Source organism: Eretmochelys imbricata, chromosome 6 (assembly GCF_965152235.1).
Source record: "Eretmochelys imbricata isolate rEreImb1 chromosome 6, rEreImb1.hap1, whole genome shotgun sequence".
Taxonomy (NCBI): domain Eukaryota; kingdom Metazoa; phylum Chordata; order Testudines; family Cheloniidae; genus Eretmochelys; species Eretmochelys imbricata.
The window spans coordinates 1811181-1824780 of record NC_135577.1 but is presented as its reverse complement, the minus strand read 5'-3'; the positions used below and the strand labels follow the sequence as shown (position 1 = coordinate 1824780).

General features: G+C 62.4%; 2 protein-coding genes across 2 annotated transcripts; both read right to left on the bottom strand.

The window, feature by feature from the left end:
* Window positions 1-201: 201 nt before the first annotated feature.
* On the bottom strand, window positions 202-5928 carry LOC144266917 (uncharacterized). Its single transcript, XM_077820493.1, has 2 exons — window positions 5825-5928; window positions 202-4382 (listed from the first exon to the last, which is right to left on the bottom strand). Exon 2 carries the CDS (start codon window positions 4372-4374, stop codon window positions 1957-1959), a length of 2418 nt encoding a protein of 805 aa, XP_077676619.1. The 5' UTR covers window positions 4375-4382; window positions 5825-5928; the 3' UTR covers window positions 202-1956.
* An 809-nt stretch (window positions 5929-6737) lies between these two features.
* Window positions 6738-13533, bottom strand: LOC144266916 (E3 ubiquitin-protein ligase TRIM69-like). The gene is made up of 6 exons (XM_077820492.1): window positions 12874-13533; window positions 12490-12585; window positions 11358-11591; window positions 10752-10774; window positions 10505-10629; window positions 6738-10323 (listed from the first exon to the last, which is right to left on the bottom strand). Exons 1-6 carry the CDS (start codon window positions 13276-13278, stop codon window positions 9782-9784), a joined length of 1425 nt encoding a protein of 474 aa, XP_077676618.1. The 5' UTR covers window positions 13279-13533; the 3' UTR covers window positions 6738-9781.
* Between the last annotated feature and the right edge of the window lie 67 nt (window positions 13534-13600).

Genomic DNA, 13600 nt, shown 5'->3' with positions numbered 1-13600 from the left:
GGGTGAGAACCTGCCAAGAGTGACAGAAGAACACAGTCGCTGTTATGCCAATAAGTCTTTATTACAAGAAGGGTGAGGAACACAGGGCCGCGGCTGAGAGCAGGGCCTGATCGCTCCCAGGTACCTGCAGCAGCCCCCACCAAGCTCGGCTGTCCCCCACCCCAAGCTGGGATGACACACACGGACCCACCCCCACAATGACTCCCCAACCCCCCTCCCCCCGCGCACAAGGAAGTGTGTGGGGAGAATAACTCCCCAATCCCACCCAGACTTCACTAACAGATTTTCCCCAAGGGCTGCATAGATGTTTATGGGTTAAACTGGAGAAGCCCCGCCCCCGGAAGCATTACGGATCCCCAGTCTAAAAATGGGGAAACCGAGGCACAGAGTGGCATGCACCTCACGGTTACATAATGACAGCAAAGAGGGAGGACTGGGCAAAGAACCCTGGAGTCCTGAACCCCCCTTCCTGGTGCTCTAACCACTAGACTCCACTTCCCTCCCAGAGCTGGGGACAGAACCCAGGTGTCCTGGCTCCCAGCCCCCCCAGCTCTAACCCATTTCACTCCACTCCCCTCCGAGAGCTGGAAGAGAACCCAGGAGTCCTGCCCCTACCCCGGCTCTAACCATGAGACTCCCCGCTCCCCTCCCAGAGGTGTGTCGAATCTCCCAGTGGAACTCAGACACCCTCGGATTTCTTCTCTCTGTAGTGGTGGGGTTGTGCTGAACTCCTCTCCACCCACTTCCTGTTTAGTCCCCACCCACCCCACAGACTAGAGCCGGGGCGCCGTAGGGGAAAGGCCCCCGGTCCCATTCCCCATCTCTGCACCTCTCCGCTGCTTCTCTACAGCGCGGCCTCTACGGCAACGGGGAACGCTGCCTACTCGCTAATGTTGCCAACAGAGCGGATTACGGCATCCTCACCCCACCAGCTCCACGGCTCTAACCCACTAGACCCCACTTCCCTCCCGGAGCCGAGGATAGAACCCAGGAATCCTGGCTCCCAGCCTCCCCTGCTCTAACCACTACACCCCACTCCCTTCCCACACCCGGGGACAGAACCCAGGAGTCCTGGCTCCCAGCCTTCCCTGCTCTAATCACTACACCGCACTCCCCTGCCAGAGCCAGGGACAGAACCCAGGAGTCCTGGCTCCCAGCCTTCCCTGCTCTAACCACTACACCGCACTCCCCTCCCAGAGCCGGGGACAGAACCCAGGAGTCCTGACTCCCAGCCGTCCCTGCTCTAACCACTACACCGCACTCCCCTCCCAGAGCCGGGGACAGAACCCAGGAGTCCTGGCTCCCAGCCTTCCCTGCTCTAACCACTACACCGCACTCCCCTCCCAGAGCCAGGGACAGAACTCAGGAGTCCTGGCTCCCAGCCTTCCCTGCTCTAACCACTACACCGCACTGCCCTCCCAGAGCCGGGGACAGAACCCAGGAATCCTGGCTCCCAGCCTTCCCTGCTCTAACCACTACACCGCACTGCCCTCCCAGAGCCGGGGACAGAACCCAGGAATCCTGGCTCCCAGCCTTCTAACCACAAAATCCCACTCCCCTCCCAGAGCTGGGGACAGAACCCGGGAGTCCTGGCTCCCAGTCCTCCCTGCTCTAACCCACTAGGCCCCACTCCCCTCCCAGAGCCAGGGAAAGAACCCAGGAGTCCTGGCTCCCAACCCCTGCTGCTCTAACCCACCAGACCCCAATCCCCTGCAAGATCCAGGGATAGAACCCAGGAGTCCGGGCTCCCACTGCTCCCCCGCCCCTCCCACGCCTGTACACAAAAGACAGATACGTTTTGTTCAGACCCAAACCCCCCACGCTGATCAGCGTCAACCTCAGAGGGTTCCCAGTGTGTCTCCCCCGCAGCCCTCCTTCCTTCACTGCTTCCCCCCTCCCCATTGCCACCAACCCCCCCGGGGGGGGGGGGGGATGCAGATTCTCACACTCCCGTGCCTACAGCCCTTCCTCGACCGCCACCCCGAGCGCCGCGGAGAGCCCCGGCGTCCCGGCCCCCGGCCCCACCTCCAGAGCCGCGGAGGCCGCCGGTGCCCCGGCTGCCGCCCCGGCTCGCTCCTGGGCCAGGAGCTCCTCGCGGGCGTGCAGCTTCTGGTGACGGGTGTACTGCAGCAGGTAGCGGAAGGCCAGGCCGCAGCGGGAGCACCGGTAGGGCTTCTCCCCGGTGTGGATGCGCTGGTGCTGGACCAGCGCCGAGCTCTGGCTGAAGCTCTTCCCGCACGCCCCGCAGGCGTAGGGCCGCTCGCCGGTGTGGGTCCGGCGGTGCTGGGCCAGGGCCGAGCTGTGGCCGAAGGCCCGGCCGCAGTCGGGGCAGGCGTAGGGCCGCTCGCCGGTGTGGGTCCGGCGGTGCTCCAGCAGCTTGGAGCTCTGGGAGAAGCCCCGGCCGCACTCCCCGCACCGGAAGGGCCGCTCGCCGGTGTGGGTGCGTCGGTGCTGGGCCAGGTGGGAGCTCTGCCGGAAGCTCTTGCCGCAGTCGCCGCAGATGTAGAGGGTGCCGGGCGGGCGGGCCTCCCCGCCGGCCCGGTGCGCCTTGCGGTGCTGGGCCAGGTGGGAATTCTGCCCGAAGCCGCGCCCGCAGTCCGGGCAGCGGAAGGGGCGCTCGCCGGTGTGGACCCGGCGGTGCTGCGCCAGGTGGGAGCGGACGCCGAAGCTCTTGCCGCAGTCCGGGCAGCGGTGGGGCTTCTCGCCGGCGTGGGCCCGCCGGTGCCGCAGCAGGGTGGAGCTGAGGCCGAAGGTCTTGCCACAGTCGGGGCACTGGTAGGGCCGCTCCCCGCTGTGGGTGGTCTGGTGCTGGATCAGGGTGGAGCTGAGGCTGAAGGCCTTGCCGCACTCGGTGCAGCGGAAGGGCCGCTCGCCGGTGTGGGTGCGTTGGTGCTGGGTGCGGGTGGAGCTCTCCGAGAAGCGCTTCCCGCACAGGCCGCAGGGGAAGGGCTTCTCGCCGGTGTGGGTGCGCCGGTGGTTGAGCAGGTTGGAGTTGCGGTTGAAGCTCTTGCCGCACTCGGGGCACTTGTAGGGCCGCTCGCCGGTGTGGATGATCTGGTGCTGGAGCAGGGTGGAGCTGAGGCTGAAGGCCTTGCCGCAGTCCGGGCACTTGTAGGGCCGCTCGCCGGTGTGGACCCGCCGGTGCTGCAGCAGGTTGGAGCTGCGGCTGAAGGCCTTGCCGCAGTCCGGGCACTTGTAGGGCCGCTCGCCGGTGTGGGTGCGTTGGTGCTGGAGGAAGGTGGAGCCCCGGCTGAAGGCCCGCCCGCACTCCCCGCACTTGTAGGGCCGTTCGCCCGTGTGGATGCGGCGGTGCTGTGCCAGGGTGGAGTTGGAGCCGAAGGATTTGCCGCAGTCCGGGCACTGGAAGGGGCGCGCCGGCGGGGCGGGCCGGGAGGGCGGCGGGCCCGGATTGCCGGCGAGGTCGAAGGCGGGGGGGGGTTCCGAGCCGGCGTGCAACCCACGTTCCCCGTCCGAGCCACGACGGAAGCTGAGCTCCCCGCCCTCGTGCGAGCCAGCAGGCAAGCCCCGCTCGCCGTCTTCGTCGGAGCCCCGATGGAAGTTTAGCTCGCCGTCTTCGTCGGAGCCGGCGTGCAACCCAAGCTCGCCGTCCTCGTGCGAGCCGGCGTGCAGCCTGAACTCGTCATCTTCGTCTGAGTGCAACCCAAGCTCGCCGTCCTCGGGCAAGCCAGCGTGCAGCCTGAACTCACTGTCTTCATCTGAGCCGGTGTGCAACCCAAGCTCACTGTCCTCGTGCGAGCCAGCGTGCAGCCCAAACTCACCGTCTTCATCTGAGCCGCCCTGCAGGCCACGCTCACCATCCTTGTGCGAGCCAGTGTGAAGCCCAAGCTCGCCGTCTTCTTCCGAGCCGGCGTGGAACCCGAGCTCACCGTCCTCGTGCGAGCCAGTGTGAAGTCCAAGCTCAATGTCTTCTTCCGAGCCGGCGTGGAACCCGAGCTCACCGTCCTCGTGCGAGCCAGGGTGAAATCCAAGCTCAATGTCTTCTTCCGAGCTGGCGTGGAACCCGAGCTCACCGTCCTCGTGCGAGCCGGCGTGCAACCGGAACCCACCATCTTCATGTGAACCACGTTGGAAGTCGAGCTCACCGTCTTCCCCCGAGCTGGCGTGCAGCCCGAGCTCACAGTCCTCGTGCGAGCCACGACAGTAGCTCCTCCGGTAGGCTGCGGGGCTGCTGTCCGGCTGGGAGCAGGCGTCCCCCACTGCCCCGCGGCCGGCTGGGCTGTCCGGCCCCCACTCCTCGTTATCCGACCAGCACTGGATGTCGCACGAGATCCCCTGCTCCGAGCCAGCCGGGCTCGGCGGCTTTTCCTCTTCCTCGGCCCACGGAGAGGGGCTGTGCTCTTCTGCCTCGCTCATGGCTGGGACTGGGGGGAGAAGAGAGGAGTTCATGGAGTGACGGGCCAAGAGGGGACCTGACCCCCCTGGGCTGGGAGCCCGGACTCCTGGGTTCTCTCCCCGGCTCTGGGAGGGGAGTGGGGGCTAGTGGGTGAGTGAGGAAGGCTGGGAGCCAGGACTCCTGGGTTCTCTCCCTGGCTCTGGGAGGGGAGTGGGGGCTAGTGGGTAGAATGGGGGGAGGCTGGGAGCCCGGACTCCTGGGTTCTATCCCCCTGGGCTACAAAGGCTGCGGGGGGGAGCGGGGGTCCGTGCTGTTCTCCCCAGGACAAGGCGAGGGGAAGGGCTGGGGATTGGGGAGGGGACACACAGCCCAGGAGGTGAGGAGGGAAGAAGAGGAGAAATCTGCACCAGGGCTGGGAAGTGAGCCAGGGGGTGCCCCCAAACAGCCCCAGCCTGGGTGCTAAGCACTACACCCCGAGCTGGAATCCAAGGGCAAAACTACCCCGAACCCCAATCGGGCCAGGCTGGGGGGGGGATGAGACCCTGCACCGCCCGCCCCGTACACCCCTTGAGCGGGCCGGGCTGGGGTGGGGAACCCTGCACCCCCCCGTGCACCCCTCGAGCGGACCGGGCTGGGAGGGGTGAGACCCTGCACCCCCCCCCGTGTACCCCTAGAGTGGGCCGGGCTGGGAGGGATCCTGTACCGCCCCCCCTCCGTGCACCCCCCGAGTGGGCCGAGCTGGGGAGGGGACCCTGCACCGCCCTGTGCACCCCGCGAGCGGCCCGGGCTGTGGGGGGGGACCCTGCACCGCCCCTCCGTACACCCCCCGAGCACGCCGGGCTGGGGCGGGCCCTGCACCGCCCCCCCCGTACACCCCCCGAGCGGGCCGGGCTGGGGCGGGCCCTGCACCGCCCCCCCCGTACACCCCCCGAGCGGGCCGGGCTGGGGCGGGCCCTGCACCGCCCCCCCCGTACACCCCCCGAGCGGGCCGGGCTGGGGGGGGGCCCTGCACCGACCCCCCCCCGTGCACCCCCCGAGCGGGCCGGGCTGGGGGGGGCCCTGCACCGCCCCCCCCCGTGCACCCCCCGAGCGGGCCGGGCTGGGGGGGGCCCTGCACCGCCCCCCCCCCGTGCACCCCCCGAGCGGGCCGGGCTGGGGGGGGCCCTGCACCGCCCCCCCCCCCCGTGCACCCCCCGAGCGGGCCGGGCTGGGGGGGGGCCCTGCACCGCCCCCCCCCCCCGTGCACCCCCCGAGCGGGCCGGGCTGGGGGGGGCCCTGCACCGCCCCCCCCCGTGCACCCCCCGAGCGGGCCGGGCTGGGGGGGGCCCTGCACCCCCGTGCACCCCCCGAGCGGGCCGGGCTGGGGGGGGCCCTGCACCGCCCCCCCCCGTGCACCCCCCGAGCGGGCCGGGCTGGGGGGCCCCTGCTGGGCTCGGCTCCCTGCCTGGATCCCGGGCGGCCCCGACTCACCCGCGCCGGGAGGGTGGGGGCTGGATCCCCGCTGGGGGCCCCGATCCGGCCCCTGGGGCCCAGCCGGCGCCGAGCCCAGGGCCGGGGGTGGGCGGGGGCCGGTAACAGGAAGGTCCCAGCGTGAAAGCGGCTCCCGGTTACGCACTTCCTAGGCGGGGGGTTTGAACTGGCGCCCGGGAGGGCTGGAGCCGGAGCCCCGAAGCCAGGGCGATGGGCGGGGAGCCACGCCCAGAGATGGGGGGGGGGCGGATTTCCCCAGCGGGAGGGGCCACCCCCTGGCCCACAGCGCCCCCCTCTGCCCCCACACCCATCCGCCCCATAGCCCTCTGGGCCCCACCCTCCTGCGCCCCCCATGCATGCACAGCGCCCCCCTCTGCACCCCCCCACACCCATCCGCCCCATAGCCCTCTGCGCCCCACCCTCCTGCGCCCCCCATGCATGCACAGCGCCCCCCTCTGTACCCACACCCATCCGCCCCATAGCCCTCTGGGCCCCCCACCCACAGCCCCCTCCGCATGCATAGGGCCCCCTACACACAGCCCCCCATGCAACCCCCGACAGTCTCTACCACTCCCCCAGACATCCCCCTCCCCTTGCATGCACCCACCACCCCCATGGCCCCCTCCACCCGGCACACACACGCAGTCCCTCTCTGCACCCCCTATACATACACACAGCCCCTCTATGCCCAGGTGTGTACACACACCCCCCATAGCTAGAGGTGCCCGTTTTGGTTGGAGGTATTCCTGGATGACCATCTTTCATTAAAGATTAATCTTTACTTCCTGCAGAGTCCAGGATAATCCGGGAGGGTTGGCAGGAGAGACCCAAGCTCCCTTGCAGGGATATTCTCCAAGTGCAGCCGGTAGGAGACAAAACATTTCCGCTTTCCCCACTCACAACTAGGCAAAACTTGTCCAGTTTGATTTTATTCCGGATTAAAACGAACAGATCTGCGGTTTTTTTTTAACATAAGGAGCCTTTGACCCAATGGAACCACACAAAACACCCACCCTCTGAACAGAAAACAAAGTCTTTTGTTTCATTCTGAACACCCTGAAGTTGTTTCCCACTGTCTGCAAGATGTAAGCCGTTGTCTGAGCCAACCTAGATGCCAGTTCATATTGCTGTAACGAGGAAAGATTTTTACACTTCCATTGTTCCTCCCAGAAAATGGCGATGAATGTATTGTCTTTTAAACACAAAGTGAAACACTCTCACTTTTTCGGGTGGCGACTGACTGGAAATTAATGGGGAAACAAAGTGAGATGACTTAACTTTCCATTGAAACTAAATGAAATCCTTCTCTTTTTACATGGTTAAATATTGGACTTTGCCTCACTGTCGCGAAGTGAACATGGTAATCAGCACCCTTTTTACAAGAAAGGGAAACATTTTGACTTTCTGATCACAAACGAAAGAAAACCGACTTTTGAATTAACTGAAATTTCAGCTTTTCCCAATTCAAAGCAATTTTCCTTCGGACTCAACACAAAGTGCAGGTCAGGGTTTTGGGGTTTTTTTTTTTTTTTTTTTTGGTAAAGATTCACAATGTTTTGAATTTGTTTGATGGAAAAATCAATCACTTTAGCTAGAGCAGACATTTCCTTGCCCCCCCCCCCCCAAATCAGTTTAGATGAAGACACCAAGGCCAAAGGAGACAGCCCCTGCCCCTAAAAGCTCACAGTCCAAATAGACAAAGCCAGGATCATTCCCCCATTTTACACATGGGGAAACTGAGGCCCAAACCGATTCAGTGACTCCCCAGAAGTCACATGGGGAGTATGTGACAAAGCCAGGGATAGAACCCAGGCATCCTGACTCCCAGTCCCCACTAGACCCTGCTTCCCTCCCAGAGCTGGGGATAGAACCCAGGCGTCCTGGCTCCCAGCACCCCCTGCTCTAACCCACCAGACCCCACTCTCCTCCCAGAGCTGGGGAGAGAACCCAGGAGTCCTGGCTCCCAGACCCCACTCCCCTTCCAGAGCTGGGGAGAGAACCCAGGCGTCCTGGCTCCCAGCCCCCACTGCTCTAACCCAACAGACCCCACTCCCCTCCCAGAGCTGGGGATAGAACCCAGGCGTCCCGGCTCCCAGCCCTCCTCCCCCCGACTCTAACCTACTTAACCCCGCTCCCCTCCACCTAGGGAGAGAACAAAAGTTGGGCAAGAAGTAGCTTTTGTGTTGAGCAGGAAACACCAAGATTTCAAAAAAATGTCAGTTCCCAAACCATTCTTTTTTGGGGAAATGTCTTGAAAAATGATGTGTGTGTGTGTGTGGGGAAATCACTTTGCGTCAATCAAAATGTTATGTTCCAATTTCAACCTTTACCAAAAATTATGTCCTATAAACACTTATATATAGTTCTATTAAATAGACAATTCTTTATATAATTTTTTAAAAGCCAGACTATGAAATATTGCATATGAAATATTAATTGTATACGTATACATATATCATTGTATTTAAGTATTCTATCTAGCACACACTGGTCTCAATTTAGTTTTCACTTCAATTTATATTCTATGAATATTCGGCTCGGGAGAACTAGCTTTGTCATTTATAATTTGGACTGATCGTGACGTTTATTTGTCAGCTTTTTGATATTTTTATCAACTTAAAACTTTCAGAGTTGCAGGAAATTCTGGGAGAGTCCGCTAGTTCTTTAATGATTGTCTCATCAAAGCCAAATGCTTCTATGATTATCTGTCCATTTCGATGATTACGAATGGAAATATTTTTCCATGGCGGATGGTGACATTGACATTGACGGATACAAATGAGCAGATACAAATCCAATCCTTCCAGGCTTAAACAGTGTTGGGCTGAGAATTATGATAAATGTAAAATTAAAAAAAATCAAAATGAACCATCACGTTGAAGCAAAAAAACCAAAATCCCCTGATCTGATTCTCCCCCGGCCCTGCCATTCCCTCCGCCCCGAAATGTCATCAGAATGTTTCCATGGCATTTTTTCCCTACACAAACATGATCCCTCTTTGGAAACTTTCCCACTGCCTCTAGCTAGGACCCAGGAGTCCTGGCTCCCACGCCGGTACCTTCAACTCAAGCGCGTCTTCGCCCCTTATCACTCGCCCACCGATTATGGATCATGGGGCAACATGGAAATCGGTCTCCTGTGAGGACCAATGTCTGCAGCATTGTTTCAGAGGATCCAGGGCCTACCACCAAGGATGGCTAATCTGCGGCTGGAGTCCAAGATGCCACCGGGACCCCATCCACTCTTGATTGAAAACTTGCCAGTGATGGACACTCCGCCACGGCCCTTGGGAAATTGTTCCCATGGTGAATTCCCCTCCCTGTTACAAATTTGCAGCTTATTTCCCATCTGAACTGGTCTAGCTTCAACTTCCAGCCGTTGGATCATGTTAGACTTTTCTCTGCTAGACTGAAGAGCTCACGGTCTCATCTGTTCCCCACGGAGGTACTTGTAGACCATGATCTAGTCACTCTTTGTTCCTCTAAACAGCTTGAGCTCCGGGAGTCTCTCTCTCTAAGGCAGGTTGTCCAGTCCTTTAATCGTTCTTCTCTGACCCCTCGCCAATCGATCCACATCCTTCTTGAACCGTGGGCACCAGAACTGGACACAGGACTCCACCAGCGGTCGCACAAGGGCCAAAGCCAGGGGGGAAATAAACCTCTCTGCTCCTACTCACCATTCCCCTGTTTGCACATCCCAGGATCACACTAGCTGGATCTTTAGATCCTTTTCAGAGTCCCTGCTTGGCAGGATACAGTGTGGCCTGGCGCTCGGCTCCTTCTTGCTTTGGAGCCTGAAATAGCCGGGGTTGATGGGTTTGAGAGTTTTTTTTTCTATGTGTAAGGTGGTGGTTATAAAACCACTGGATGGCTCATGGGGGCAGGGAATGGGGCCCGGGGCTTTTCCCTCTACGGGGCGCCGGCTCTGATCCGACCCCAGGGCAGAGGACTGGCTGGCTCAGGGCAAGGGGCAGATTTTCAGGGGGGTAGAGTTCCCCGCCGAATCATAGAGCCCGGGGCAGAAATAGGGATACACACTCTCTGCAAACCGGGCGCTGAACGTATAGAGGTGGGACATGCCCCAGGCATCATAGAAGGAAACCTGGCCCCCTTCGTAGTCCAGGTACACCCCAATCCTGTGGGGCAGGGCCTGGGGGCGGAGCACCACTGGGGGCGTGTCCTTGGCCATGAGCTCGGCCCCGCCCCGGAGCCGAATGACCCAGAATCCCTTGCTGGGGGAGGCATGGATCTTCCCTTTGCGGCTGATGGAGGCGTGGACCACGCCCAGCGTCCACGCCGGCTTCTCCCCGACCTCCACCTCCCAGTAGCGCCTCCCGGAGGTGAACGCCCCCGCGCCCAGCACGGCCACGCAGAAATCGAAGCGGGCGGGCGCGTCGGGGAGAGGCCGGCGGAGGTGGCCGTCCCGGACTCGGGTGCGATCCTCCGAGAGAACCAGGCAGGGATGAGCCGTGGCGGGATCCAGCGTCACCTGGGGAAGATCTGGGGAGGGAAAAGGAGCAGGGGTATGGGGGGCAGGGTTGGTTTAACATGGGACCCCCTATTGAGCCCCCCCTGCCCCTCCCCACTCCCTGCAGCACAGCGCCCCCTAGCGCCGCACTGGGGCATTGGGCCAGCCCTGACTGCCAGGGGAGAGCGCCCCCTGCTGATCCCCATCTCTTACCTATGTTGAGGATGGATTTCATGTTCTTCCAGGCAGTATACTGGATTGGCCCTTTGAATTGCCCCAGAGTCTGTGATTGGGACCCTGTATTTGGCCCACAAGGGGTAGCCAGTTGCTGCTTTGCCCTATATGAGAGGGAAGAACCGTGCCCCCCCCCCGCCCCATAGCGTGTGTTAGTGACTGAGCAATGGGGATGGAGGTGTGGGGGAATCAGGGAATGAAGCTGCTTCTGCAGTGGCAGACTTACCAGTCCAGGAAGGATTTTATGTCCTGCGAGGGGACGGACACGGAGAGAGAGAAACAAGAAATTAGTAGAGTTCTGTCTCTTTAAGACACTGTGGGGCGCTGGGAGTGGCTGGCTCAGTGGGGTGGGGAACAGGACATGGGGCTTTTCCCCTCTCGGGGGCGCCGACTCCCATCCGGCCCCACGGTGGGGGACTGGCTGGATCAGCGGGGTGGAGAATGGGAGACGGGGCCTTTCCCCTCTAGGGGGTGCCGACTCCCATCCAGCCCCACGGTGGGGGACTGGCTGGATCAGTGGGGTGGGGAACAGGACATGGGGTCTTTCCCCTCTCAGGGGCGCCGACTCCCATCCGGTCCCACGGTGGGGGACTGGCTGGATCAGCGGGGTGGGGAATGGGAGACGGGGCCTTTCCCCTCTAGGGGGCGCGGACTCCCATCCGGCCCCACGGTGGGGGACTGGCTGGATCAGTGGGGTGGGGAACAGGACATGGGGTCTTTCCCCTCTCAGGGGCGCCGACTCCCATCCGGTCCCACGGTGGGGGACTGGCTGGATCAGCGGGGTGGGGAATGGGAGACGGGGCCTTTCCCCACTAGGGTGCGCTGGACTCACCGTCAGGAACTCCATGGTGCTCTGCTGGGGCAGGTGGGCCTGGGCCTCGGTGAGCATCTCCTGGGCTGCCTGGCATTTCCCTGCCAGCTCCTGCAGGTTCGTCTGCATCGCCCGCAGCTGGGCGCTGCCCGCCCGCCGCAGCCTCTCCTGCCACTCCCCCTCCTGGGCGGCCAGCCAGCCCCGCAGCGTCCCGAACTCCGTGGAGATGCGATCTTCCAGGCTGAGCACCGTCGCCTGGAAAACAGCAGCTCGAACACCCCCTAGGTACCCTCGGGCATCTCGTGAGCTAGTACTTCAGGTACCAGACATCGTCGACAGCTAATACTCCCTGGGACCCAGCATCCCTTGAGCTAATACTCCCAGGTACCTGCCAGTATCCTTCTATAGCCAGTACTCTCTGAGATGCAGCATCTGTCCAGCTAATGCTCCCTGGTACCCAACATTTCCTGAGCTAATACCCCAGACACCCTTCCACAGCGAATACTCCCTGGTACCCGCATTGCTCCAGCTACTCGAGTACCCAGCAACTTTCTAGAGCTAGTGCTCCCAGGATACTCCCAGGTACCTCCCGCCCTGTGCATGGCAAATACCCCCAGGTACCCAATATTTCCATGGAGCTAATACTCCCAGGTACCTACCCCCTTGTGCATGGCGAATACCCCAGACACCCTTCTACAGCGAATACTCCCTGGTACCCGCATTGCTCCAGCTACTCGAGTACCCAGCAACTTTCTAGAGCTAATGCTCCCAGGATACTCCCAGGTACCTACCCCGCTGTGCATGGCGAATACCCCCAGGTACCCAATATCTCCATGGAGCTAATACTCCCAGGTACCTACCCCCTGTGCATAGCGAATACCCCCAGGTACCCAATAACTCCATGGAGCTAATACTCCCAGGTAACCAGGAAGTAACTTCACTATACACCAAGTACCTCACATTCTCTCCCAGCTTTGTTAAGACTCAAGGTACCCCACCCCCAGCCCTACCCTTACCCCTCACAGGTGACTCAGCCGTGCTGTCCCCCAGAGGGCTGCCTGCCTCCTCCCCAGAGTCCCTCGGGTAGCGGGGTGGGGGTGGGAGGTGGGGTCGGGGGATCCCGCCCTTCCTCGATCCACCCAGCCCCGGGTACCTCGTGGTTCCGAATCCTCTCTTCCTTCTCCGTCTTCAGCGTCCGGAGCCGAGCGAGGCTGGACTCCAGCTGGGCAATGGCTGAGGGCAGCTCTTCCTGCGGGGCAGCAAACAGGCTGGAGGCGAGGGTGGGGCGGGGGGTCACAGGCCAGCGTCCCCAGCTTGACCCCACTCTCCAACCAGAGCGGCCCACAGAACCCAGGAGTCCTGGCTCCCAGCACCCTCTGCTCTAACCCACTAGATCCCACTCCCCTGGGGCTCCAAGAGCAGGGGAAAGAACCCAGGAGTCCTGACTCCCAGCCCCCTCTGCTCTAACCCACTAGACCCCACTCCCCTCCCCGAGCTGGGGAGAGAACCCAGGAGTCCTGGGGCTTCCCGGTCTCACCTGATGCTGCCCAGTGGCCTGGTGGATGGGGAGGAACGGGAGGTTTTCGGATGTGGCTGGTTCCCTGGCGGCGAATTCCCCACCCTCCACCCCCAAGGGTTCGCTGTGCTCCGGGCACCTGCCCCCTGGGCACGCCCCCTCCTCTGCCCCACCAGGGCTCAGGCCCCTGGCCTGGTCGATCAGCTTCCTCAGCAGCCTGCAGGGCGCATATCTCCTGTCGGGGCAGGGCTCCCGGCATTCAGGGCAGGCAGGGGGGATGCCCAGGGTGCCCCACGTTGTCTCGATGCAGCCCTGGCAGTAGACGTGGCCGCAGGGCAGGGTGACGGGATCCTGCAGCCAGTCCAGGCACACGGGGCAGGAGAACTCCTTGGAGAGAGACCCCAATGGGGGGGCAGAAGAGGCCATGGGGTAGGGGGCAGATCCTGGCTCCCAGCCCCCCTGCTCTAACCAGTAGACCCCACTGCCCGCCCTGGGCCGGGGGAGATCCCAGGAGTTGCCGGGCCTGTGCGCGCTGCAGGCCGGCCCAGGGAAAGGTGCGGCCCAGGCTCCCTTTGCTCTCCCCACAGGGAGTTTCTCACTCGCAGGGTGTGTGCCCCAGATCTCTGCTCAACACACCCAGCCAGAGAGCGATGCTCAGAGATAGACACGGAGCCCGGCCAAGGAAACACCCGCCCCACCCCCCCCGGCTAACAGCCAGAATCACACCCCCCCCACCCCCACCGGCTAA